This window comes from Calonectris borealis, chromosome 1 (assembly GCF_964195595.1).
Source record: "Calonectris borealis chromosome 1, bCalBor7.hap1.2, whole genome shotgun sequence".
Classification (NCBI taxonomy): Eukaryota; Metazoa; Chordata; class Aves; order Procellariiformes; family Procellariidae; genus Calonectris; species Calonectris borealis.
In genome coordinates, this window is record NC_134312.1 from 28,377,613 (window position 1) to 28,401,867 (window position 24,255).

The 24,255-nt window shown below is 41.5% G+C and overlaps 1 protein-coding gene across 1 annotated transcript in view; it reads right to left on the reverse strand.

Moving 5' to 3' along the window:
* Window positions 1–11,918, reverse strand: part of MET (MET proto-oncogene, receptor tyrosine kinase) — a 68,911-nt gene extending 56,993 nt beyond the window's left edge. Inside the window, exon 1 of the mRNA XM_075147326.1 lies at window positions 10,710–11,918. Coding sequence (XP_075003427.1) covers window positions 10,710–11,909 — 1,200 coding nt within the window. The 5' untranslated portion in view covers window positions 11,910–11,918. The remainder of the gene's footprint in view (window positions 1–10,709) is intronic.
* Window positions 11,919–24,255: the final 12,337 nt, after the last annotated feature.

The following is a 24,255-nucleotide window of genomic DNA, read 5'->3' on the forward strand; positions in this document are numbered from 1 at the left end:
AAAATTGAATTTGACAAATTGGAGAAATGGTCTGAAAGTAACTAGGTAAAATTTCCTAGTGTCAATTGTAAAATACTACAGTTATGAAGGAGAACTCAAGTGAAAGTAGGAATAAGCAGGAGTCTTGTTTCCTGCTAGTTTGCTTATATGATTTTTAACTTGTTGCCTGTCAGGAATCAAAGTCCTAAGTATCAACTTTTGTTTTCTGCTGTGGATCCTGGGAGTCTCCCTCATGAGAAGCGGGCGCCCACAAGTGCTGACAAAGTTTCTCCTTTGAGCATTTCTATGGCATAAGATGGAGCAGGGGAAATGAGCTACTACTAAATGAGTTGAATCCTGATATCTGCAAATGGCAAAAATCCTTTTTCAAAGAAACTGCTGTAGAGTGAACGAATGGATGATTCTACATAACAAATTGATTCCCAAGCCAGTTAAAAATGGAGATGGCGTATGAGCTGCTTATCTTTTCTGTTGTGGAGGTCAGTGAATTAAGATGAATAATAAAACTACAGTTTTCAGGAGGGTGTCCAACTGGAATCAAGCACATAACGGTGAGGAATTTACACGAACAGCAGACTCTGAACAGGAAGAGTAACTGTGAGGAACACAAAAGAACCTTATCAGATTTTCCTCTCTAAATTTTCTTGTGTATTTTTAGCTAACACAGTTTTGCTATTCTGTAATACATATGAATTTTCTGGGTAGTTTGCAGTACTTCTCTTCAGGTGAGAAGTGCATTTGATCACTGCTTCTCTCCACGTGAAATACAAGAAGTGAAATTCTGACCCCAATAACTCAATGAGGCCAGGGTGTTGCCTGAAGAGGATGAGTGACTCGATCAGCATCACGTTGGAGGTCTGTTAGAGGGCTGGAATTAGAACCTGTATTGTCTGTTTCCCAGTCCCATGTAAATAGAAGTGAGGCACATTATAAATTTGGCCTATCATTGTTATCTTTGAAAGGAATTACTCTTCAAATTTCATGAACCTCATAAATCTTCCAAGCTGTCACATACCGGTCTTTTTAATTCTGGACTCAGTTAGAGATGACTACTAAGATCCTTGTACTTACAACTCTTTGACAAAATGGGGAGAGGAGAAAAATAACCCCGACAATCTTTCTGGCTTCTGGCACATTTACAGACTCTGTTCACTTCATGCCTTCTTCTGTCAGTTCCCTTGGCAAAGGGACTATCTCCCTTCTCCTTTCCCATGTGGTTTCATGCCATAGCTGGTCAGAGTCAATAAAGTGTAATGGAGAAGAGGAGAAATATATAAATAGCTTTCTACTATGCTATCACAAAGGAATATTTTTTCCTCTGCAATTTGCAAGACAGAAATTTGTGAAACGGACAAAATTTTACTACTAGCAATTCTAAAAAGTCATAGTCACGTTTATTGTTCTCACTATACATAACTGTCACAGGGTGTCTGAATTCTTTATGGTTATGAGCACATTCAGTGATGATACATGGAAATAATATGGACGCATTTATTTTTTGGAAGTAATTGACCAGAAAAAAATCTCTTGTGGACAAAATCCAGTGCTGTACAACAGGCAGAAGAGAAGCCAGCCAGAGTTGAGGAGCATGAGAAACAGAAATTCTTTGGATGTAGCATGTTGGCTTTTGCCAACATGACCAACTGCAAGTCCACTGCGCGACTCCTCACCCACTGGGTCAGCGTAACTGCAGTGTGAGTTCCCAAAACTTGCTTCTGCATTTCCAAGAGAAGCAACTGTGGGATGGCCATGCATCTGTACTAGTCGTAGGTACTGTTCAATAGCAGGCCAAACGCACATGAATAGTGTTCCTTATTAGCACCAAGATTGCATTACATTCATATTCTCCCATTTCACTTCCTTTATCAAATACTATCAATTAAGAGATTGGGTCTTTCGTATTGAACTATTGCACATATTCGTATCGATAGGGTCACTAAGTCCTCAGAAAGATGTATCCCAAATGGATGAGTCAGCTATTACTTGCCAAAGAGACTACATGGAAGCTAGACTAGAGCAGTCTGCTGGGGCTACGCAGTGTGTACCCCACCTGCTGCTCTCACAGCACGGAAAGACAGCTAATTTCCATGTTAATGTGGCCATGACAGGTACTAGGTATGCTGAATTTCTCTTTCGTCTTCAAGGCCTATTTTGTCAAACAACTAACATCTTCTTCCCAAGAACTCCATGTTCTTGGGAAGTGGAACAGAAATCACTCAGAAGTCACATCACAAGAGAAAAGTATTTGAAAACACAGAATTCAAAATGCTATGTGCTTTGTAAAACAGATTTCTGCACAGATTAGTAGCACCAGACACTGTTACCAAGCACTTCTTGTGATCCTAAGGAAGGGAAAAAAAGAATAATAAAAGGAACAGCTCAATTTTACCAGTGGACACAAATTTATGTGCTGAAAAATTCCCATAGAAGCAGATCCACCATGCTTCTGGTTTCTCCTTGACCAGTGAAAGACACCTCGAGGGTGTAGGTGCTGTGAACTCAGTCCAGCGTTCACGGAGAACCAAACACGCCGAGGGCAGGGGACTGGGTTCTCCTGTTTCTAAGAACTTCTGCCGAGGCACTGAAGCTTTATTCTAAAAGGTAAAAGAGTTTTTTCCTCTTTTTGTTTTAAACAAAGAATTGTTTCCCTCTTCTTCCTTCTTCCTCTTCCCAATATTCCTCATGTATTTGAAAGCAAATCAAAGATTTTTTTTATAAAATACAGAAGTATGTTCCCTTTCTGAGAATAAACTTTTCAAATCTCAACTGCAAAGTAGGAGACTTGAAGAAAAAGCAAGCAACTGGAAACAGTCCGTTAAGAGGGAAACAATCAAGCAATCCTAACTACGCAGTGGCCACTACTGTGTGTTGCTACTGCCTGGAGATGGTCTGAGTTACACAGGAAACCAACCCTTCAAAATACTACTTGTTGCAAAATAAGGACAAATTTAGAGGGAACTACTGAAGGATTAATTACCTTTAAGCTACACTTTCAACTTCAAGGACTTGATCTAGAACTCACTGAACTCAATGGAAAAATTACACAAATTTTTATGACCCCTAGAGAAAAAGAAATTTTTTAAAGAACTCCATTGATGTAAAATTTTACATAGTATCATCCCACTAACTCTTAATACTTGTTGCTTTGATCTACTTCACTGCTAAACTGAGAGAGGGGAAGGAAGTTACTGTACTGATGCTCCACTTAAGGTAATAGGTAAAAAGACATCCACGTTAAATGTAATTAGTTAATACAAATTAAGATGATTACATGTTCTATTGTCAAGATCATTCAAAGAGTTATTTGCTTTTGTCATTGAACGGTGCTGCATTAGTTCTCATAATCTGGTTAGTGCATTAGCACTAAGTAAATCCTATTGATTCAGCAGATAAAATGGACCTAAGTAATCTTTGTATTTTGTTGATTTCCCTTATATTAATTTAACATTTAACTCAGTATACAGATTATCAAAGGAGAGGTGTTGACTAATTACACATCTTGAAGAAATAAAATAATGCATCGGAGATGCTGCGTTGATAAAAGCAGTTTTGCTGTACATTTGTAGTGTACATCAGGTGCATTTTTCGTAGAAGTCCTTATTTACATGGAAGCTGTGATGAAATAGAAAAGCTGTGAATTCCGAGTAGACCAGTTATCCTAAGATAACGCTGAGTGTGGAGACTCTTATTCCAAGATAACATTGCACAACAACTGCATGTCTAGCCAAAACAGTGGTGCAAGAGATGTGTGGGATAGAAAGGAGTCCAGAAAGTAGGAAAAAATCATGCAATTTGCCCAGGTTTCCACAGGCTGTGTATAAAAGCAGGGTACCATCTGCCTTAAGAAAATGAAGCTCTCGTTATCATTTCCCCCAAGATCATTCCTCCTCTAACATTTCATTGTTTGCACCCACTCCATTGACAGGGCAAGTAATATTTCTTTGTGACATATACTTGCTTTCTGAATCATTTATGCCATGGATCTTCTTCCTTAGCAGTATTTTTTGTATTTACTGTGGGATTTGACTCTAATTTTACTTGTATGTTTGGAAATGAGGAGTAATTCCACTGTGATGCAAAAGCTGTCTGAGATCAGAAACCCACATGCCACCTAGAAAGTTCGAGTAACACAATACTCTCCTGGATAATAATTACCTACTGTTGCTTTAGTGAGCAATAATGATGGCAATATGTGGTCCTGAGTCAGATCAAGTGGAGTAAGTAAAGAAACTGCTGAGGTAAGGTTGGTGCTGAGTGAGCTGAAAGGAAGATGTCTGCTTTGTCAGGATTTATGTGTCTCTCCATCGTTTGGCAGCAGAACTTGAGGAAAATTCATTGCTTACTTAGATGTCTCAACTACCTACCAAAGCTAGGTGGGGTGAATCCAGGACTTAGATCTGCATGCAGTGCACTGCAGAATTAGCTTCTCTTTCTCTGGAACACGGAATTGTTTATAAAGAAATCCAAGCAGCTCTTTCAGGAGGGGCTGACACGGTCCCATTGCAGAATAGCCATCATCAGACTACACAGGAACTTAATCTGGGGCAAAGGAGCCTTAGAATTTGGTCTGAACCCAGGAAAAGAGACTTAGATCTGAGTATTAGTGAGTGTCACTCTTTAGAGTGTCCTTAATGCTGCATACCTGCTAGTCTACGTTCTTGTGGGACTGTAAAGGTTTTCAAATTTGCAAAGTTATATAGGATAAGAAAATTATTCTGTGTCCAGTTCTAGTCTTTAGTGTTATTTAAGGGCCTTCTGAAACTCTGAGACATAAAAAACACATGACCAGAGAATCTAGATATCCATGTTAAAAAAAAAAAAATTTACTTTCTGCCTGAAATTTTTTCTGTGCAATTCCAGAGAAAAGCAGCAGAGTCACTCTTCCACACTAATGACCAATAGGGAACCCTGCCTTCAGTGGAAGAATTTGATTAAAAAGTCTGGAAACGGAACATTATTAGTAACTCTGGCTGATAAAGCAGTGCCCTTTGCAGAAAATGGTAGTTTAACGGATACCACTTTTTCACAGGGAAATCCAGCTTTCATCAAGAAGATGATAAAACGCCAAGCAGCAGCACTGGGAGGCAAACAGAGACAGACCTCTAACAGGAGATCAGGAGAAGGAAACTCTCTGTAGTTTTTGCAGCATTCGGGGACTAGCAGGTCAGCCCCCAGACCCCATAGCTCCTGGGGCTCAGAAGAGTCTGCAAAGATATCTACCGCCCAGGGCGGCGTGGTACTTTCCAGAGAAACTCCCTGACCTGCCTTTTTCCTTGCCTTGCCTTTTTCTTGGGAATTCCCTTGTGACGGAGCCCACGTGGCCAGTCCCAGAGACAGAACAGCCCTTACCTCTGTAGTTACACCTCTGCTGAATGTGGCCCAGCCTGAGATGACCATACCCATACCTATGCTCCTACCATACGCCCTACACACTCATACCTGTATCTGTACCCGTATCCATACCCATGCCCCCCTCATATGCAGCTTAACTGGAGTTCAGACTCTTCCTGCAATCCCTTAGGCCATGCTATTTGCCCCAGTCAGGTCTTGCATGGCCAGGTGGGTAGATGGCCATGCGCCTAATGGTGGAGGGGAGCTGGGTGGTGAGCACACCCTGCCTTGCTCTGTATCGTACAGGGCACAATGGGACCCTCGGGGTCCCACCTGGGCTTTCAGCAGACAGGCAGTGAGCGCAGAACAGGAACGTGGATGCAGCCTGTCACCTTGCCTGTTTTAAAGGGTGTCAGTGCACATTGCCCATCACCCAGTCCCTCTTCGTTTATTCTTCTGAGATGTCAGAACCCATAGAGAAGCTCGCACAAAATCCGTATGGATGGGAGTAGGCTTTGTGCCAGGCAGAGTGCTGTATGCCATTTGATATAGCATTTCCAGAGGAATAAATGACTGAACCAATTCGATGGATTCTGGTGCTTGACTTTTAGGGAAAATATTGAGGCACATTCTACTTGCTGTATAAAAAACATTTCTTCCATGCTGTGAGATTATCTAAATAAGCCACATCAACCCTTCCTAATCGGAGAGATGTGGTGTTATTTTTAAACCTGCCAAAAAATTTTAAGCCAAATGGTGTGGGATATTACAGTTACAGGGCCTCAAAAGAGTTATTTGTCTCTGTTTATTTTATTAAATATTCCTAGACATACCCTTAGGATGACAGATCAATAAGTGCCTTTGCGGTTTCCTGATAGAAGGCAGCAATTATTTTCTTCCATTACAATATAAGCATAACCCAATTTTACTCATCTATCATGTGTGTAATGGTAATAAAGAAGCATCACCATGTGTTTATTTTACTGTCACTTTATCTTTTGTTTTGGTGATCTTCTGTTTTCATTTCACATTCTTCCAACTGTTTGTGCCTTTCATTTGACGGGAGTGGCGGCCGGTTTGTCTTGCTTTAGGACACTTGTTAGGAACATGGTGGCAAAAGCCCGTCTGTGGTTTCTCTTTTCCTGTAGGTGAATGGACTACTTTAGGCTTTCACCTGATCTTACCCATAGAAGAAACAAAACCACAGGAACTTTACAGAGCTGAATTTGGATTTAATTTTTAGAGGTGCTTTTCCATGGAAGTCAATAGCAATTGAAGTTGGGCATCAGAGGAGAGTTGAGCTCACAATTGTTTAGCACATAAGAAGTGCAGAAAGGCTAAACAAAGCCCGTAAGATCATGATCTAACTAATGGCAATTGAAATGTGTATTTGAGATTGTCAAGGCCAAACTCAACCCATCTTCCTCACTTGGAGAATTACATTTAATCCATGATAGAGGTGCACACTTCCGGATCATGTCTGCAAATGAAGTTAGCAGCATTTGACTCCTCACCTAAGTACTCTTCTGCTTTGAGGAGTACCACACCAGGGCTGATAGTGACTAACTGTGACCAAATAAACTCTGCTAAAAGCCTACATCCAGTCTTCTCTTCATTGTGGCTGAGGAGATTCCTGAACAGTGATTCAAAACCCTCCACAGCAGCTACCTCTCAGATATCCTTGTCCTGACTCGGGCAATAAAACCCCTTTACTATGACTCCAAATTTTTCTTTTAATTCAAAGCCAGTTCTGTTTCCTCCTTGCTGTCATTAAAGTGACAGCTAGCTCTTCACTGAAGGAAATTATTAGGAAGTGCTAACTGGTCACAGCTCCGTTGAAGTACATCTGATACCAATCAGATGCACCATCGGATTCGCTTTTCCTAACCCTGACTCCAGTGAGTCCAGGTTTTGTCTTCTTATGTATTTCATTTAAACACAACTGGAAATGTTGTATTTTTATTTTATAAAGTTTTCCATGAGCACTGGAATAAGTGAAGCAGAGTTGTGTCTGGATTCATATCTTGTGGTTGATTGACTTTGCTGTCCAACTAAGCTCTGACGGAGACTCTTCCCATGGGTGAGCAATACCTGCTTTGGCCCCTGTAAGTCCTTCTGATGTTTATAAAGGGGCTCCTTAAACTTCATTGGTTTCCACAGCCTGAGCACATATTGGATCTGTCTCTGGATTCACACCTGGATTCACATCTTTAAGATTTCTTATTGTTGAAGTTGTCAGGACAACTAACAGAAAGACAGGCATACAATAGCATGACCACATAAACTTCATTCCTTTAGGAAACAAGGCTAAAAACTAACAAATTTTGTCAACCACATCAAGATGAGTTGAAGTATTTTTTTTAATGCTTAAAATCTGAGAAGAAGGAGTTGAAGAAGTGCTTTGGATGTTTTATTCCGGTTTATTTTGGTCTAATTCTACCTTTAGCAGCCTCAGACTAAACAGTCCTGAGGGACAGCCACTTAAAAAGATGGACTACCCAAAGGCCAACAAAATTATGTACAATTGTCTTGTGGGACTTTTTTTGATAACATGAAATGGCCTTCATCAATCTGACTCTAACTGTAAATTATCAGATAGCACTCCCTTGCAAACATTGCTAAAGGCTTATTTTTCCTTTTAATGTTGAAGTTAGTGGTATACCATATTCACTGCTGTACTGTTTTCACTGTCCTATGACTTAATCTCACAGTGGTCAGTGCCTTTCACTTGCATCAGTGGTCTGTGGTTTCATTCTCTCAACATCAAAGAGAAAGATCATCTTGGCTACATTGCAAAAAGCAAGTTTTGAATTTTGCCAAAATAAACTGTGACAAACTCTCACAGTTTATAAAAGCTTTCTTTTAAGTTGAAGGTGACTTACAAAAGGGAAAAAATGGGTTATGCCCTCATGTACGTTTTTATAATGTACAAAAAAGGGCCTAAAAAGAGTTGAGGGGTTTGGGACTCTTTTTTTTTATTATTATTTTATCTCCAGCAAAATCAAGGAAGACCAGATTTGACATTCCTGACACAAGCATAAGAAATAATGTGCTTTCCTCCTTCTGCCTGCTTCTTCCCTTCCTTCACCTTCCAACCTTGCCAGTCTATTTTACACACCTGAGAAAAACAGGCATACAAAGGATGCTTGGCAAATTCTTGCCAATCTTTTTTGGCCAACTGAAACCTGAAAAAACTCACAGGACACTTTTTATTGGAGCCTTAATGAGTCCTCTGGAATACAGCAAGGGAAATGGAATGGCAAAGCTTGACAGTCTTGATATTTCAGTGTTAAGCAAACAATCAGGACAAAAATTTCTGACTGCCTTTATGCCATTTAAAGGAACCACAAGAAATCACAGAAACATTTTTCCCTTTATCAATTTAATGTGGCAGAAATCAGAGTTCTGATGACATTTCTTCAAAATGGGCAACTATAATAAACCGTCTGCAGTATAAGACATTCAGTTCTGATATGCAAAGCAGCAGCAGACTCTGGAAAAGCTTTTGAAACAGGAAAGTACTTCCCAGCATGTGAAAAGCGGCAAATTATTCTGTCAATATTTTAATGGTATACTTTGCTATGAAAAGATCACCTTATGAAACGGGTGTATAGGCGAGTACAGAATGAGATAAGTTAAAGGCTATGAGCTTTAAAGACAGTCACTCACAAATAAAATACCCCAGGAATAAGGAAAAAAAAGTACTTTCAGAGAAGAACAATGTTCATTGTTAAAAATGAACTGAAAAATGAAAAAAAAAAAGGATATTAAGACCTGAAATGACAAATTAGGACAGCAATAACACAGTGAAGAACGATAAGAAGTTACTGTGCTGAATGTTTGCCAACTTGCTTTTAGTTCCTGAAAATTGCCTTTCCCCCAAAAAAAAGGGAATAAAATGCTACGACTGTTGAGGTTGCTGTATCAGCATCCACCGGCAATGCCTACATCTGTGTTGAACGTCTGGAGCCTGTGAGAAGCAGTCATCCCCCGAATGCCGAGGCTGTTGTGATGATGCTCAGGCTGGGTCGGACCCACCTCTGAGCACATTCCCGCTACTGGGGAGAAGCCACAGCAGCTCTGTAATGGAGCTTCTCCCCAGACCACCCCGTCTCACCCCTGGCAGTGAAGAGCAGCCCTTCTACTTCATGCAAGAGGCTCCCAGCTCCAACAGGGCATGTGCCACCGCTCCATCTTGATGTCATAGAACCACAGAATCATAGAATGGTCTGGGTTGGAAGGGACCTCTAAAGGTCATCCAGTTTCCGTGATGGGCATCCGTGCTGAGGAAGATTCTGATGGTACAGGGGTGATGAAGCCCTGTGATTCCCATTCTCACCAGGAGCCATACCAACAATGGGGCATGATGGATCCCATCCAGCCCCAAACGCAGGCAGAGCTGTTGCTCCATCCTGACAGAGGCCTCATCCTGGCTCGCAAGGCTGAGCAGAGCCCCATCATAACAGCTCTGGCCCTGCCCTCTGGTAGAGGACAGTGTGCCACTTCTGAGCTCCAATTTTCTTGTATTTGAGAAAAGAAAGCTCCCCAGAGAGGACATTTAAGGCCCTGCTGCATAAGCAGGTACAACTGAAAGCTCTAATGTTTCATGTTTCAAAATAAACATTAAAAGTACCCGATTCCCAGATTCTGTATTTCCTGACACCAGCACAGACACTGGCCAGACGGTAAGAAATAACTTCTGTGCTTCCTTCACATAGAATATTTCAGATGGTTGGAAAGCAGCAACCACCTGAACACATGGTGTACAGAGGGGCAACCCTCCCACCCAAGACTGCCGGTATCCTCATTCAGATACACTTGTCATAGACACTTCTTTCATTAAGAAAACTGATTTCATTGGGACCGTTTATGTATCAAGCATGAGTAATTGGATTACAATCTGGCTCTCCATGGCATGTTCCAAACCAGCTCTTTCATTTTTTTCTAAGAAGGGCAGTGATTCAGCATTAACATAGTTTAAAATATGAGTGATATTTTCAGGGACTCCTCAGGGCACATGGATACTAATGTTAATGAATACTTTTTTGAGATACTAAAAGAAATAACTGCCTAAATGTTCCATTTATCTGCATCCCAGTTTCTCAAGAAAAACAATTACTTACAAATTAAAAAAAAAAAAATTTTTTTTCTCCAGTTCCACTAATACTTTTTTAGCACCATAAGGACCTCAGTGATTTTCATACTCAATTTACAGGAACTAATCCTTACAGAGATGAATCATCAGCCATACTAAGTAATCTGAAATGATCAGATTTACTTACATTTTGCAAGTAAAACTGAGGGGACGGCTACCTGGCAATAGAGCAGGCAAAGAGAGAACAAGAGTCCCAAAATGTAACAAATTAATTGTCACTTACCCTGTTTAAGCAGTATTTGCTCTCTTTCCCGTAAAAGTGCTGGAGACATTTCATGTTCTGCTTGTCGACAATCTTGTTGAAGAACTCGTTGATTGTTCGCACGGAGACGGCGCAGACAGCAGATCTGTTGGTTGGTTCAGAAGAGTCTGGTTTGCTTTGTGCAAAAACACCGTAGAGAATATCATCGTTCAACCCAAGGCCCATTTCGTGGGCTAGAGCTGCACCTGGCTTGCTTACGAAGGCAGCTTGCAAAATGTTGAATACCTCCTTTCGGATGGACCTCTTCCTCCGCTTTTCGGTAAAAATACACTCAAGAGGCATTTCCATGTAAGAACGCATCTCTGAATCTAAAGTGCAGAAGCGGATAATTCTAGTGTGAAAAGCCTGGGAGTCGAGAGATTCTCTCTGGACAGTCAAAAAATAGACAAAGTGATCATTTTCAAAGGCATGGACATACCTAATGGGATATGAGTCGCGGAACTGAGGGAGGATATCTATGTAAGACTGATCTGTGAGAAACTCAAAACCATCCTGTGTTTCTTTTAACCTTCTGACCGATACTGAATGCAGCACATGAGGAGGCTGAAACGTAGATGTCACAGTATTTCCAACAAAGAAGTTGACAAACCTGTCCTTTTCGGTCACCAAAACTTTGGTTCCTAAAGTGCTTACAACACAGTCAGGACAATTATTTGCTTCTCCTTCCACCCGGGGTGAATACATGCAGTGCACCTCACTTTCGATATCAGCAGGGTTGTCAGGGTGAATGATGTGACGGTGGCAGACACCTCCGGACACACTACCACAGCTGATGAGCTGATCATCATAATAAGTTTCTAAGAGCAGTGCCATGTTGACATTATCCTTCCATACGCTGTTAGATAAATTGGCTTTATCTTTGCAGTCTTCGCATGGCGCGCAGTCAGGGTTCTCCAAAATGGGCCCAGTCTTGTACACAGAAATGTTCTGGAGAGTTTCATTTAGTACATAAATCTTGTTGACTGCTCCAATATAAACATGATGCTTGTATAAAACTACATTCTGAATCGGCGTTTCTGTGATGAAGTTAAGAAGATCATATTTTACACTCAAATTCATCTCTGATTTTTTAGCTGCTTCTTTGCATTGTCCATGGCTCCGCTGCAGCAAGGCAAACAGGAATACGATAAACCCAGAAGGATATGCAGTAAAAGGCTTCATTGTCAGAGATTTAATCTGTCAAAATATATTTAAAGGAAAGAGTGGTTATATTTCATGTACTAAAACATCAGTTTATCAGTCAACAGAAATCCATTTCTGGGCTGCATTTCAGTTTAAGAAGTGTCATAATTATTGCCATTAATAGTCTTATGCCAGAAACTGCTATGATTACTGTTCATGTGTACCCATTTCACTGCTTTCAGAACAATTCACAGAAGGATTTTCTTATGATGAACTTTGCAAGACCCCTCGGTGTGCTGCACAGCAGCAGAAGAGAGATGACTACTTCCACATTGGCATTAAACCAGCTGACTGATAGGGTTTAGAAGAAGATGGTGCACAGGTAGTTGAGGACACAACTGCACACAAGGCAGTTGTAGCGCTTCAGTGTGTGGGTATAAGTTGGCAAGTGCCTCAAGGGGCTGAGCTGGTTCTCAGCACAGCTGCTCAAAAATAAGAAATAGGAAAGACATGAAATAATGTGAAGATCTGAGCTGGAAGTGGACTTCTCTTTTATTATGTCGATATTTTTGATTAGCCAAGAAAAAGACTTTTCTCCACCAGACCAAAGGAAGAAAACCTTCTCTCTCTCTCCCTCCAGCTCCCCAAATCACTGTCTTTCATAAGGGCCCAGTTTGGAGAAAAGAATGTTTTGGTTTTTTTCAGCCAGCTCTACTTCTTGGAATAGTCATTTTCCCTAGTGTTGACAAGGTTTTGTAATATATTGTTAGAATATTTTATGCACCATGTGGTGCCTGGCATGTGCAAGTTTTATTTTGGGCTCTGTACCACAGCAGTAAGTCACTCTGGTGAACCTTTACAAGATACAGGCGTATCACTGTATTGTAAACAAAGGGGTATCAAGTGACCTACAGCCATTAACTGATGAAATCAAAAAACCTAGCACTTTTCTTTTTTTTTACTTCTCCACACAATTGTTTGATGTGGCTTGAAAAACCAAAGGCAGATGACTAGTGTGATATTTCACCCCCTCGGAAGATCAATTAAATGAACTGTGGTTATGAGCGTTTCGGTGCAGTGTCCACGCTATGCCCTGTCACACCAGACATTTTCTGTTAATGCCATGACACAGTTGTTAAGCCAAATTTAGCTTCTTCATGGAGAAAACAATTATGCATTCTAACAGCAATATGATCACATACTTTGGGAAAATACTTACAGTTTGACTATAGTTAAGCGATTGTTGCTAATAGAGAAATGCTTATGACCACTGAAAGGGTTTTAAATAGACAACCTTGAAAATTACAAACTAATAATAGGAACCAGGAGCTCTGTATTGACTTTTTATTTCATTAAGACTTCAGGCAAAATGGAGAGATGACTACAGAAGAGAACTGTTTCAGCTGTGTGTAAATTCAGTGTTTTCACTAGATTGGTTAAAACAATCCATCAATAATTCTCCTGCATTCCTTGTGGCATTTTATTTCAGCATCCACTGAACTCTTTCTGTGGCTTACCTCATTAATTACACAAAATAATAGGTTTTGGAAACAAAGAATTGTTCTTCCTCCCTGTTATCTGATAAGAATCATGATCGAGAGCTGGGGATAAAAATGGATAAAAATCAGAAACACAGGCTATTTGCAAGTATTAGCTGGTAAGAACAAGTCACACTTCTGGTATTAAGAAATGAAGATCTTCATATCAACATTTTCTGATATTAATTAGTGATAACAGAATCCTGGAAACAAATCAAATACAGATTTAAGTTTAAAAGAAAAAGAAAAGAAAAAAGAGCAGGGATATTGCCATAATTAGAAAATAGCCCCAGTACACAGAGTGCTGACTTCTATATTGTATAGGGCAGGAAACCACTTTCTCATCCTCTGAAACCTCTTGCTATTACAGAATTTTTCCTCCTCTGTGCTGGGATGAAACCAAGAGCTTTCAAAGTTTGTGTGAAACACCCAGAAGTCACACCCGGTCCAAGAACAACCGTGTTCACGTCCCTGCCTCGCCGGCGCCGAGCGAAGGTCCCCGCAATGGGAGGAGGGGGAGCCTGGTCTGACTGACTGCCTCCTTACAGCCAGCGCTTCCACCCAAGAAACTGCTAAAACTGATACATTCCTGCAGATTCACTTCTGACGAGCCAACATGTTCTGACAAATACTAGATTAAGCAGAAAATTCCCAAAGTGCTCTATTTCTGACACAACGCGGAGGCAGGTATATTGTTTACTGCAACGAGTTTAAACCCATATAACAGAGGTGGCACTGCAGTGGAGAGAGAAAACAATAGGTGGGACAATAGAGGAGGATGAGGCTGATCGACCACCAACACAGGAAAAAAGATGCAAGGTTACCTGACAGGTACCTACTTTGTTGCAGTGTATTCTGTGCTATGTTCTTGTTTTAACATATTCCCAAATAGATTTCTCGCCCAGTATGCCCCTCAGTCTTCAGTTTACAACCCTCCCCATTCTTCCAGAATGTCTGAAAAAGAGGATCCCTAGCTGTTCAACAGTAAATACCAGTGTGCACTGCAGAGGGATTTAGAGCCATAAATACTGTGTGACTTATTCTTTCCCTCAAACCACATCTTGGGATGTGAGGCCAGTATCCTTGGATAGGCTACTCTGCCTACACGCAGTTGGTGAAACAGCGCTGATTTGAATCTGTGCTCTGGAGACAGAAAATTCCTCCTTAGACTCCTTTAGCAAATGAGAGCCGAAGCAAAGAGCTTAACAGCAAGAGCAAGGGCGGGATTCCGTGTAACGCAAAGGATGCCAGGAATAATAGGTACCGTATTTCACCACTACAGGAAGGAAAATATGAGCAATAAATGAAAACCAAGTCATCTTTGCTCTCATATCCGAGCGCCATTATTGTGTCTTCCTTTGTATGCTTTTGAGGTGTTTCAAGCATCCTCCCAGAAATCTGCTGACTCCCACCTATGAGAAGCTCAGATTTATGGGCAGCCCTAGGGAAGATGGTTCCCCATAATGCATGCCTCCAGCACGCGGTGTATCTTTCCTCAAGGTACTTGAAAATCAGAAGACACGTGCTCTACTGTGAGACATTTATAGCTTAGGGAGGACATAGGAGTTATGTGAAGAGTACAATGTGCAACTCCATTTTTTAGGCATTTGTTTTTTCACAGTCCTCACATCACATACACTCCACTGTTCCTCAGCGAGACTCCCGTGATGTTTGGTGCCTCTTTTTATCTGTGTTTGACCCAGGGTCTTTCTCTATTCCACTGCTGCAGCCTGCAGCACGGAGTTACTTTTTTGTAACCTCCAGACCAGGTCATTGCAAACACACTTCACACACACACAGAATACATCCTGGGCAAACACACAGAATACATCCTGAAGAAGCAGGATAACTTTGGAGAATTCAGTCCCACCTCTCTTCAAAGGTCCAATGGTCCCAGTTCTCCTTAGCACATACTCAAATGTAATTTCGGTTGAGCTTAAGCACTTAAAGAGTTTTGCTGAATTAGAACCAAAATACTTAGGCTATAGTTATACTACAATACAGGTCAAAGAACTAGTTGCTGCCTATCGGTTGCAAAAGGAAAACAAGTAATCCCTTTGTTTCTCTACTTGGTTTGAATGATGGATGCTGTTCATTCTTTTGTGACCTTCCTGTGACTTGTGTGTCAGTGTGTCTTTCATGTGTCTACGGAAGACTTGCAAGCTTTGGCCTGTGATAACTATCAGCAAGCAATAGCTGTGGATGGATTAATTCTTTTGTAAGAGATATTTTCAAAGCCTGTGTCATTATGTGCTCATTTTTCCACCCCTCAGCAGACACTAGCTTGTATAACTGATGAGAAAATGGATATTGGTCAACCGTTGCAAGTGGCTAGTAATGATGTGTCATATTAGTGTGCCTGGCAACCTCAAGTGCTATGGCTGACGCTTCCCACCAGGCTTGGTCTTGAGTGCTTGTGTACCATTAACGGCTTCCCAATGGCAATCTTTTTCCTACAAGTTTCATTCTCCCTAGTTATGGCCTGGGTGATAATTTGTAAACATTGAACATCATGTCTCTTCTTCACACTGTTTGCCACCGTACTGACAAGTCAGGCCTGGCCTTATTGTGGAATAATGTTCAAGCTGCCATATACAAGGAAGCCAGAAAACACAGTCATACTTGTTTTCCTAGCCCTCATTTCAACAACTCGGGTCCCATTTAACTCTGATCACAAAGCACTCCATGGATCTGCATGTCAGCTAAGACAACACGCTGACACGAAAGCAAGTGTTTTGCTGGTTGGTTGGTGCATCTCATTTTTCCTTGCTTTATTACAGAAAAGGAGATGACAGGGTCCTGCGTATCCCACATACAGCGTTTGTGCAAGAACACATTTAGTCCTCAGATAGGTCATTTCAGGTTAGGTAACAGCAGAGCCATGTTAATTCATACTTCACAAACTCTATTGTCAGCAAGTGGTAGCCTCTTCCCTTCTTTAAGGAAACATTTGACGAGATAGGTTTATATTTTTTTCCAGTGGGATAGTACATCTTGTTACTATGGGCTCTGACAGACTTATGGTGGCAAATTTATATAGGATAACCATAGTGATTACTGCTCCCAAGAGTTCAGTTTTCTTTACTGTCTTGGACCAAAATCCATGCCAGTTCAGGACCTCATTCCCTGTGGATCAGACACCCTGCCATGGAGACAGCAGCATCATTTAACAGGACAGGGCAACTGAGCGGGAGAGATGGTAACAGCTCCATCCACCCAACTTTAATCTGTTGTTGCAAATCTGTCACAGCACTGGCATCAGCTTCAACAGACTAAGCTCACAGCGGATGTGTCTTCATCAGATTTTTCAATTAACTGATTGCATCTGTAGACAAGATTGGTTATATGTAAAACACTTATTGAGGTTAACCTATTTTCTATGTCCACAGATTAAAAATGTTCTTAAGGCAGAATTGCTAACCTGAATTAGCTACTGTGAGTTAAAATAACAGAGAGAACAAGGAAATTGAGAAAATAAGTTAGCAACAAACATACATATGATCCCTGAGTTGAATTCAAATGGCTAATCTGAGTTAAAATCCATGTTCCCTTGTCTTCAGCACTATTTTAACTCTAGTTTAGGTTACTCATCCTGACCAGGATGGGAACATAACTTTCCTGCAGCGTGATATGTACACTAACATGATGCATTTTCCCAGTGCATAGAGTAACAGGACTTAGTAGCGGTGATTTAAGTCATAAATTCATAACAGAGCTGGGAGTTTCTATGGTACTCCCAGGAGGTGTGTGTGCATGCAGATGGCTGATGGTGAAGAACTGGTGGGCAGGGCACAGCCTAGGCAATTGCTGGAGGATCTACCATTAACTAAATCCAGTGCAGTCGTGTGTGTCAGAAGAAATTGCTTTCATTAGCATGTTCAACTGATCTGTAAGCCTTTTCTTACAATATTCAAGTACAAAAAAAGAATTTAAATTCTCCCTGCATAAAATATACTCTTTAATATACATGGTCCATTACTGGGTCCAATATACCATTGTAATTCACAGCAGCTATCAACAGAAGCATTTTCATTGTCTGCTAGGTTTATTTTTAACAGGCATTAAAACACAAGAACACTAATCTATCCTTTGCAGTGGGGAAAATGTTATTCTTATACTCATTTAGCATTAATTTTTTGTAGGTGTCCTGCAGTACGATAAAGTGTAGAGTGTTTTCTTTGAAACTTGCTTCAGATCTTAACATCCTAAAGCCAACTCATGTCATGGGTCTGTAGCACAACTGGATTTATTTAATCATTTTTTTGTTGTGACGGGCTACAGTGGCACTACAGGTTCTTTCGTAACAAACCGCAGCAAACACTGATATATTACGAATGAGTGGAGCAGACCAAGAGCTATACATTGCTCAAAAAGACTAATTTAAAAGGTGGTATATAGCATTTGTTGGGATTCAGGGAAATTTCTCATGTGAGGACGTGGTACTCATTCTAAGGGCTGAGGAATCAATTCCACAAAGAACAGGAACTAGAAAAGAAGTTCAAAATAAACAAAGAATAACTGAAAAATGGGGAGGAAATACCCACAATAAGGTAGGTCCTTCGTTGTTTGTTTATGCTTCTATTTCCAGATGGATTTAAATACAGGAGGACAGCTTTCCACATCTGGATGCACAAGGATGGGACGATTTTTTAAAAATTATTATATTGCCTTGGTGATAGCAGGAAAACAGAAAGTAAACTGTGAACAACACAACACTATTGATCCATTCCATTCATCTGAAATGCAAGTCAGCAATTGTGGAGCTTCAGTAAGAAAATACCTGTGATGCTATTGTGGCTCTTTATCACTACACTGGCAGTAAAATAAATCCAGTTCTAGCACAGACTTAAGCTTGGTATCTACAGCAAATAATTCAGCCTGACAACTGACATGTGCTCATCTTACTCAGTCCAAGTGTTCAGTCCAAGTAGAAAAGGAGCTGTGCGTGGGGTTGAATAACATGTTAAGCTTGTTATTGTACATGTCATGACCAATAACACAGGGTAAGGTTGGTCTTCTGTTTCAGGTGAGTGAATATGGAGATATTTGGGTTTCACTCCCAATTTTTCATGTGTTTGGACAGACTAATTCATCCCTTAATGTATTTTCACTGCATATGCAAAGCAAAGACCTTTATTGACTCTAGCCAGCTGAGATAAATGCCCTGGTTCACCAAGGAAGTCACACAAGCTCAGGTAAGGATGCAAGTCCTTTTTGGTATGTACAAAACACCTTACATTAGGAGAAAGCAGTTTTCTTGTATTTCAGAGTTGATCCTGTTGATCAACTTCTTGCATGAGTCTGAGCATTTTGTGGTTGTCTGTACAGAACGGGGACAGTGTAATTTCCTTGGAATGTAGTTCCTCCTTTCTTAAAGAGCCAAGTTGGCAAACCTGGCTGCAAGCACAGTTTTAGCTCGATTCCCTTAACTACTCTCAGCACGCACTTAGATTTTCTACTTTATGCTTTATGGTTATAACATCTATCTACCTGACTTCTTGTATGGAAATGCAGAGCAGATTTTGGAAGCCTTTCCTGCCTTGTAAAGCTAACAGCCTTCCATACTGGGATAATTAAAGGAATGGCATGGGTCATAAAATGAAAAAGATTAAAAGGCAGATAGCCATGAGTAACCAAGACAGCATACAGATTTGATCTAAATGTTCTAACAGCAATTATGAATGATCTTGATGCAGGGCATTTCCTGCAGTTTAATTGTCATTTGGTGCTAATGGTTCTTAGGAGTCCCTGAGACAATAACCCTTCATAGCCAAACATTAATCTCTTTAAGAAAGAAAAAAAAAAGTTCTGTACATCAAGAGATAGTGATGATAAAGTATATTATATGAAAACTGTACTAAAGGATCTACATGCACACCAAATTATTCAGTTTCCTTTTGATGTCACAGTAAATATAGTAACTATAATAATAACAGCAACTAAACCCAACAAGTTCCTGAATTCCTCCAAGGTGTGGTACAAATACCTAGGATACCAAGCAAAAGGAATTGCGCTGGCTCTGTTCTTTTCTCTGAAAGAGCTGGCAGGACGGTGTCAGGCAGCGGCTTTTCTGCTCCGCGGGCACACATAAAGCATGCCACCGGGTGCCATGACTTCACCCTTCTCAGTCAATGTGTCTCCGAGAGCCACAAGGCAAATCAGTGGCAAAACCTAGGGTCAAGGATCTCCAATAGGTTGCTGACGCCTTGCTTGATACATAGCTCATCAAGCCGAGATGTCACGGTCAAACCTCGTGCCGGGTCCCAGCGAGATCAGCACATCTGTAAGAGTGAGCTGGGCCCCCGGATTCGGAGAGCTCGCCCAAGGACTGGAAGGAGACTGTCAGCTCTCCTCTGCTCAGCCTGCTGGGGGGGGCTTATCCAGGTACAGGAGAAACCGGGAAAACGCTCTGCTTGTGGACCTGTGTCAGTACTGCACAGGGGCCTTTAGGTTGCCTCCAAGCCCACTCCTTGCACCTAGGAGCTTTTGTGAGGCTGCTGAACCAGTCTGGCCTGGCACAGCCCGTTGGGCTGATGCTATGATTTGTCCACATGTATGATATTCAGTGCTGGAAAGTAGACTGCACTCCTTCCACGCCCAAGCTGGCTGCCCAAGCAGTATAACCATCATCGTGCAGTGTTGTATCTGAGACAACTAGCCCTGCCAAACACAAACTGCCTCTGTGCAGAACTAACTCAGTGATCTTTGCCCCATGAAAAAATGTGGTGCAGACCCTCAGAACGGCTACAGAGAAAACTGAATTGGCTGTGTTTGTAAACCACCTAGTGAAAGTAATGAAGTCTATATTTATGTCTTAGCTTAGCAGAACACATCCTTTATCTGGTACCAAAGTTAATAACCTGATGGTCTACGTAGCTTCACAGCAGCTTTTTGATAATCAAACAGGAGCAATGTCAAGGATATTGTTCATTTCCCATCTGTGTTTGGTTAGGAGGTTATGACCTTTTCTTTTTAATGCTGACCTCGCTTTTGTCACTGCAAGTTTATGTTATTGCAATGCACTTTAACTGATGCCCTACTTTCACTCAGTTTCGAAACCGAGTTAATGATGGATCATTGGCATGACTGCTGCCTTGCTGTGAACCTGTGATTCATGATCTGCTTCCAAGGACTTTATGGTATTGGTGTTCATAAATCCCGAAATGGCCTGGGACCGGCCTATCTGACACCCCGGCTCTCACCAGAGGCAACAGTGTCACAGCTGCAATCAGCAGAGTGGCTGATCTGGAGCAGCCTCAGCTCCTGTTTTTTGGCAGCTCTCCCTCAGCAAGGGTCTGTCAGCCACAGCTTTTATTCTGAAAGATTGTGCTGACCTTCCGAAGATGCTGAAAAGCTCAATAGTTTGAAGAAGGTGTTCAGGGATGGCTGAGCGGTCTGAGTTTTTTCATGCTAATGAGGTCTTTTTTTTTCTTTTCTGAACATATTTTTCGGCTGCTTCATTTACTTTCCTTCAGCCTTTCCCCTCCCCTCATTTTGGGGAGACCTGGGGACCTTACAGGTGCAACCGCTGCTCTCGGGGTTCTTGTTTATACAGGGTCTGGTACCAGGTTTTGGACTTGTTCAGATCCTTTGGAAATCTGGAGCCAGATTCAAGGAGTTTGTGAGATAAGCAAAGAGGCTGTTTCCAAACTTCAGAGAGTATTTACCTTTCTCATAGGGGTAACATGAGGATAAATTAGCTCATTCTTACAAAACACCTCCAAAATATGAAGAGCTTAGTGCCGGCATTTACAACAGGCACAGCACAGCAAGGCTGAGCTGTAGGATGGTGCCTGCCATAAAGGAGCTGATTTAAAACCGTGGTCTTCATCCCTGCATGAACAGGTTGGCCAAAGGTCTAAATCTGGGACGAGGGCTTGGCTCTGCCCCTCTCCGCCACCTGCCCTCCCCTGCCTGCGCTCTCCTGCTCTTCTGCCGTGAGAGATCCAGCATCCCACCCCGACGGCCATTCCTCGCTCTCCTCCTCCTGTCCCGGTGGGAAGGTGCAGACAGTGGATGTGAATCCTCCTAGGCAAAGCGGTCCTCACGCTTCGGAGCCGAGCGGGCCAGGAGGAAGAGCAGGGATTTAGCGTGGGACTGGAGGCTGCCTGTCAGCAGCAGGACCTGTCTGCAGTGCCCGGCTCCATCCTGTCTGGGATGGAGCTTAGCTGGGAGCTGTAACCCAGCCAGGACCGAGGGCCTCTTACTGCGGCACGTGATTTCTTCTCCTGGGGAGCTGAAGCTCAGGTGAGATCCAGGGCATATTCAGCACGAAGTGCAGGTTAATCTAAGCACCTGAGAGCTTTGTGGCCAGCGAGTGTTAGCTTTCTGGATCCCTTTCTTGGACTTATGCCCTGAACTCACACTAAACCCCATTTTAGATGCCAAAGTAGCCTCTCTGGATCTTACCCATAATTTTAAGCTTGGTGTGCTTATCCAAAAGGAAAATAAAATGGCAGTGGTAAAATTGGAAATGTCAGTTAGTGTATGTTTTTAATTTAGGACTTTATATTACAACATTTGCTCCTGAGCATGAGGTTTTGTGAAGTAGTTGATAGCACTGAATTCAATACTTCAGGCACCAAGCAAAGGTCACTGTCATTTAATAAGAACATTTTCTTCTACATCCCTGCTCCTGCTTAAAATATTCAAATTATATTGTATTGCTTATTAGCACCACGTATGTCATGTTCAAATAAAAAAATGGACTACTCGTGTGATTAATTACTCACTTGAGCAATTTGAATTTGAACAAGATAGAGCTGTTGGGGGTGATGATGGGAGATCTAAATTCCTACACATCTGGATTTTCACACGAAAGCCTGGTTTCAGACCCAAAGTTTGTTAGGATAAGTTACATTCTTTTACTGTGAAGCCACCACCTTTTCCAAGACTTGACTCCGCAGCCTTTATGCAAACAATATTCTCATTGATTCCTGTGATAGTTGAGCTGACTAAGGACTAGAAAACTGGGTGCTTAAAACAGCCTGAAAGGCAGAAGATCTGTTGACATGACAGAATCTCAATACTACTTCATTTTAAATGAGCAATAGATGATACAGGGTAAATACTGAGATGTAGAAGGCATAACTTAACAGGGATGATAGGTGCAGAAGAGTAAATCTTTAAAAATCTTATATATTGTTAATGAAGATAATCATTACTCTTTAAAGAAAGACTGAATTAACCTACTCTGCATTTCCAAGTAACTAGCTAATGGACATGGGCATTATCTTTGCATATGTCTTTGAAATCCCTATAAACCATGCCTAGCCAAATATTTGACTGATGGGCTTTTACCCCTATTAATAGCATGCAATGGAGCTCTTGGTAAATAACCTACCCTTTCCAGAAGGGAAAGGGGTACATTCTTATCCTTTAGCCACCTCTTATTGCTCCTTGCTGCTTCCTGAAAGGCTTTTTGTGCTGTGAAAACAATTCACTGGTTGTTACCTTATTTTTGTGCCCTGCAGGGATTTCAGGCGCGTACTCTCCTCAGATAAGCAGGAAGCCCTCCCGCTGCAGCCAGGGGAACTTTGGAAGCTACGTGTGCTTATCTGCAGGGAGAGGTTGGCCCAGCCTGTGTTTAGTTTACGAGAGAAATGTGGTATTATTTGCATAAAAGGAGTTCTTTCAAAGCATGTTATGTGAAAACCTCTCAATTTGAAAACAAACAAAAAAAAACATGCAGCAATTTTCAGGAAGCTGCAAAGATGTCTCTCAGCTCTCCCCCAGCTGATTTTATCATGGCAGCTTACATCTGAAGAAGAACAAACACATACTTATTTTTGTAAATGTGTTTTCAGAAGGAAAGAAAACTCCAGAGAACTGGCAAACAGTCCTCCTGACTGATAATGACCATGCACGGTGTTTTCCCTTTTCAGCCCTGCAGAAAAAAACATGGGATTCAGTTCTGCAATTAGAAGGTCATTAATGATTTTTGTGATTTCATGCACTCTGCATTGACTTTACCTACCTCCTGACTGGCTCTCATCTCTCCCACCTTCTGTTAGGACGCTCTGCGTTCAGAGCTCCTCCTCTCGCAGCCTGCCATAGTTATCCAGGAAAAAAGACAACTGTTGTTGGTCAGGTCTTTCTGAATATACCCAGGAGAGGGAGGGAATCATCCCTTTCTCACAAATGGACATGCCTTGCAATCCATCTCTTCTGTATACATAAGGTCGGGATAATAAGGACAAAAATCTCATGGAATTTGATACAAAGAAGAGTCACTGGATTCTATGGGATTTAATGGAAGATAAAAATGTAATGGGGTTTTAACATATTGCAGTTCTGAAGCACGAACAGGATTGATATTAAATTTCATAGGATAGTTCAAAAACTTATAGTAAGGTTCCCACGTTGGGTAGATTCAATAGGATTTTCCCATTGTGGAAATCTGACCGATGAGCCAAGGTGGAGAACTGGCAAGATCTGGAGAATGTCACAGGAGAGGACATCTCCAAACAAGGAGCTATTTCATCCTCTGAGAAGGCAAAAGGACACAGTGAAATGTTGCCACCGTGCCATGTTCTCTGGTGATTCGTGTAAGGCCAGCGCTCGCAATACCAGGAAAAACAGACATTTGGGATTTTCAGATTCTGACTACAATATACTTCATAAACACTAGATACTAGCAAATGAGGAAAACAAAGAAAAGCATAGAAATAAAGTCGTAGTACAAGTGTGGGTCCTCTGCCTGTTCTCAGCACTTGCACAGTTTCCACTGAAGGGAATGGCATTTACTTGTATCCAGTCTCCCTGAATTTAACTAAAGGCACCTACATCCTGGCTGGGGGAACACCCCCATTTACTATTTGGAAGCGCTGCAAACACAAACGAGGATA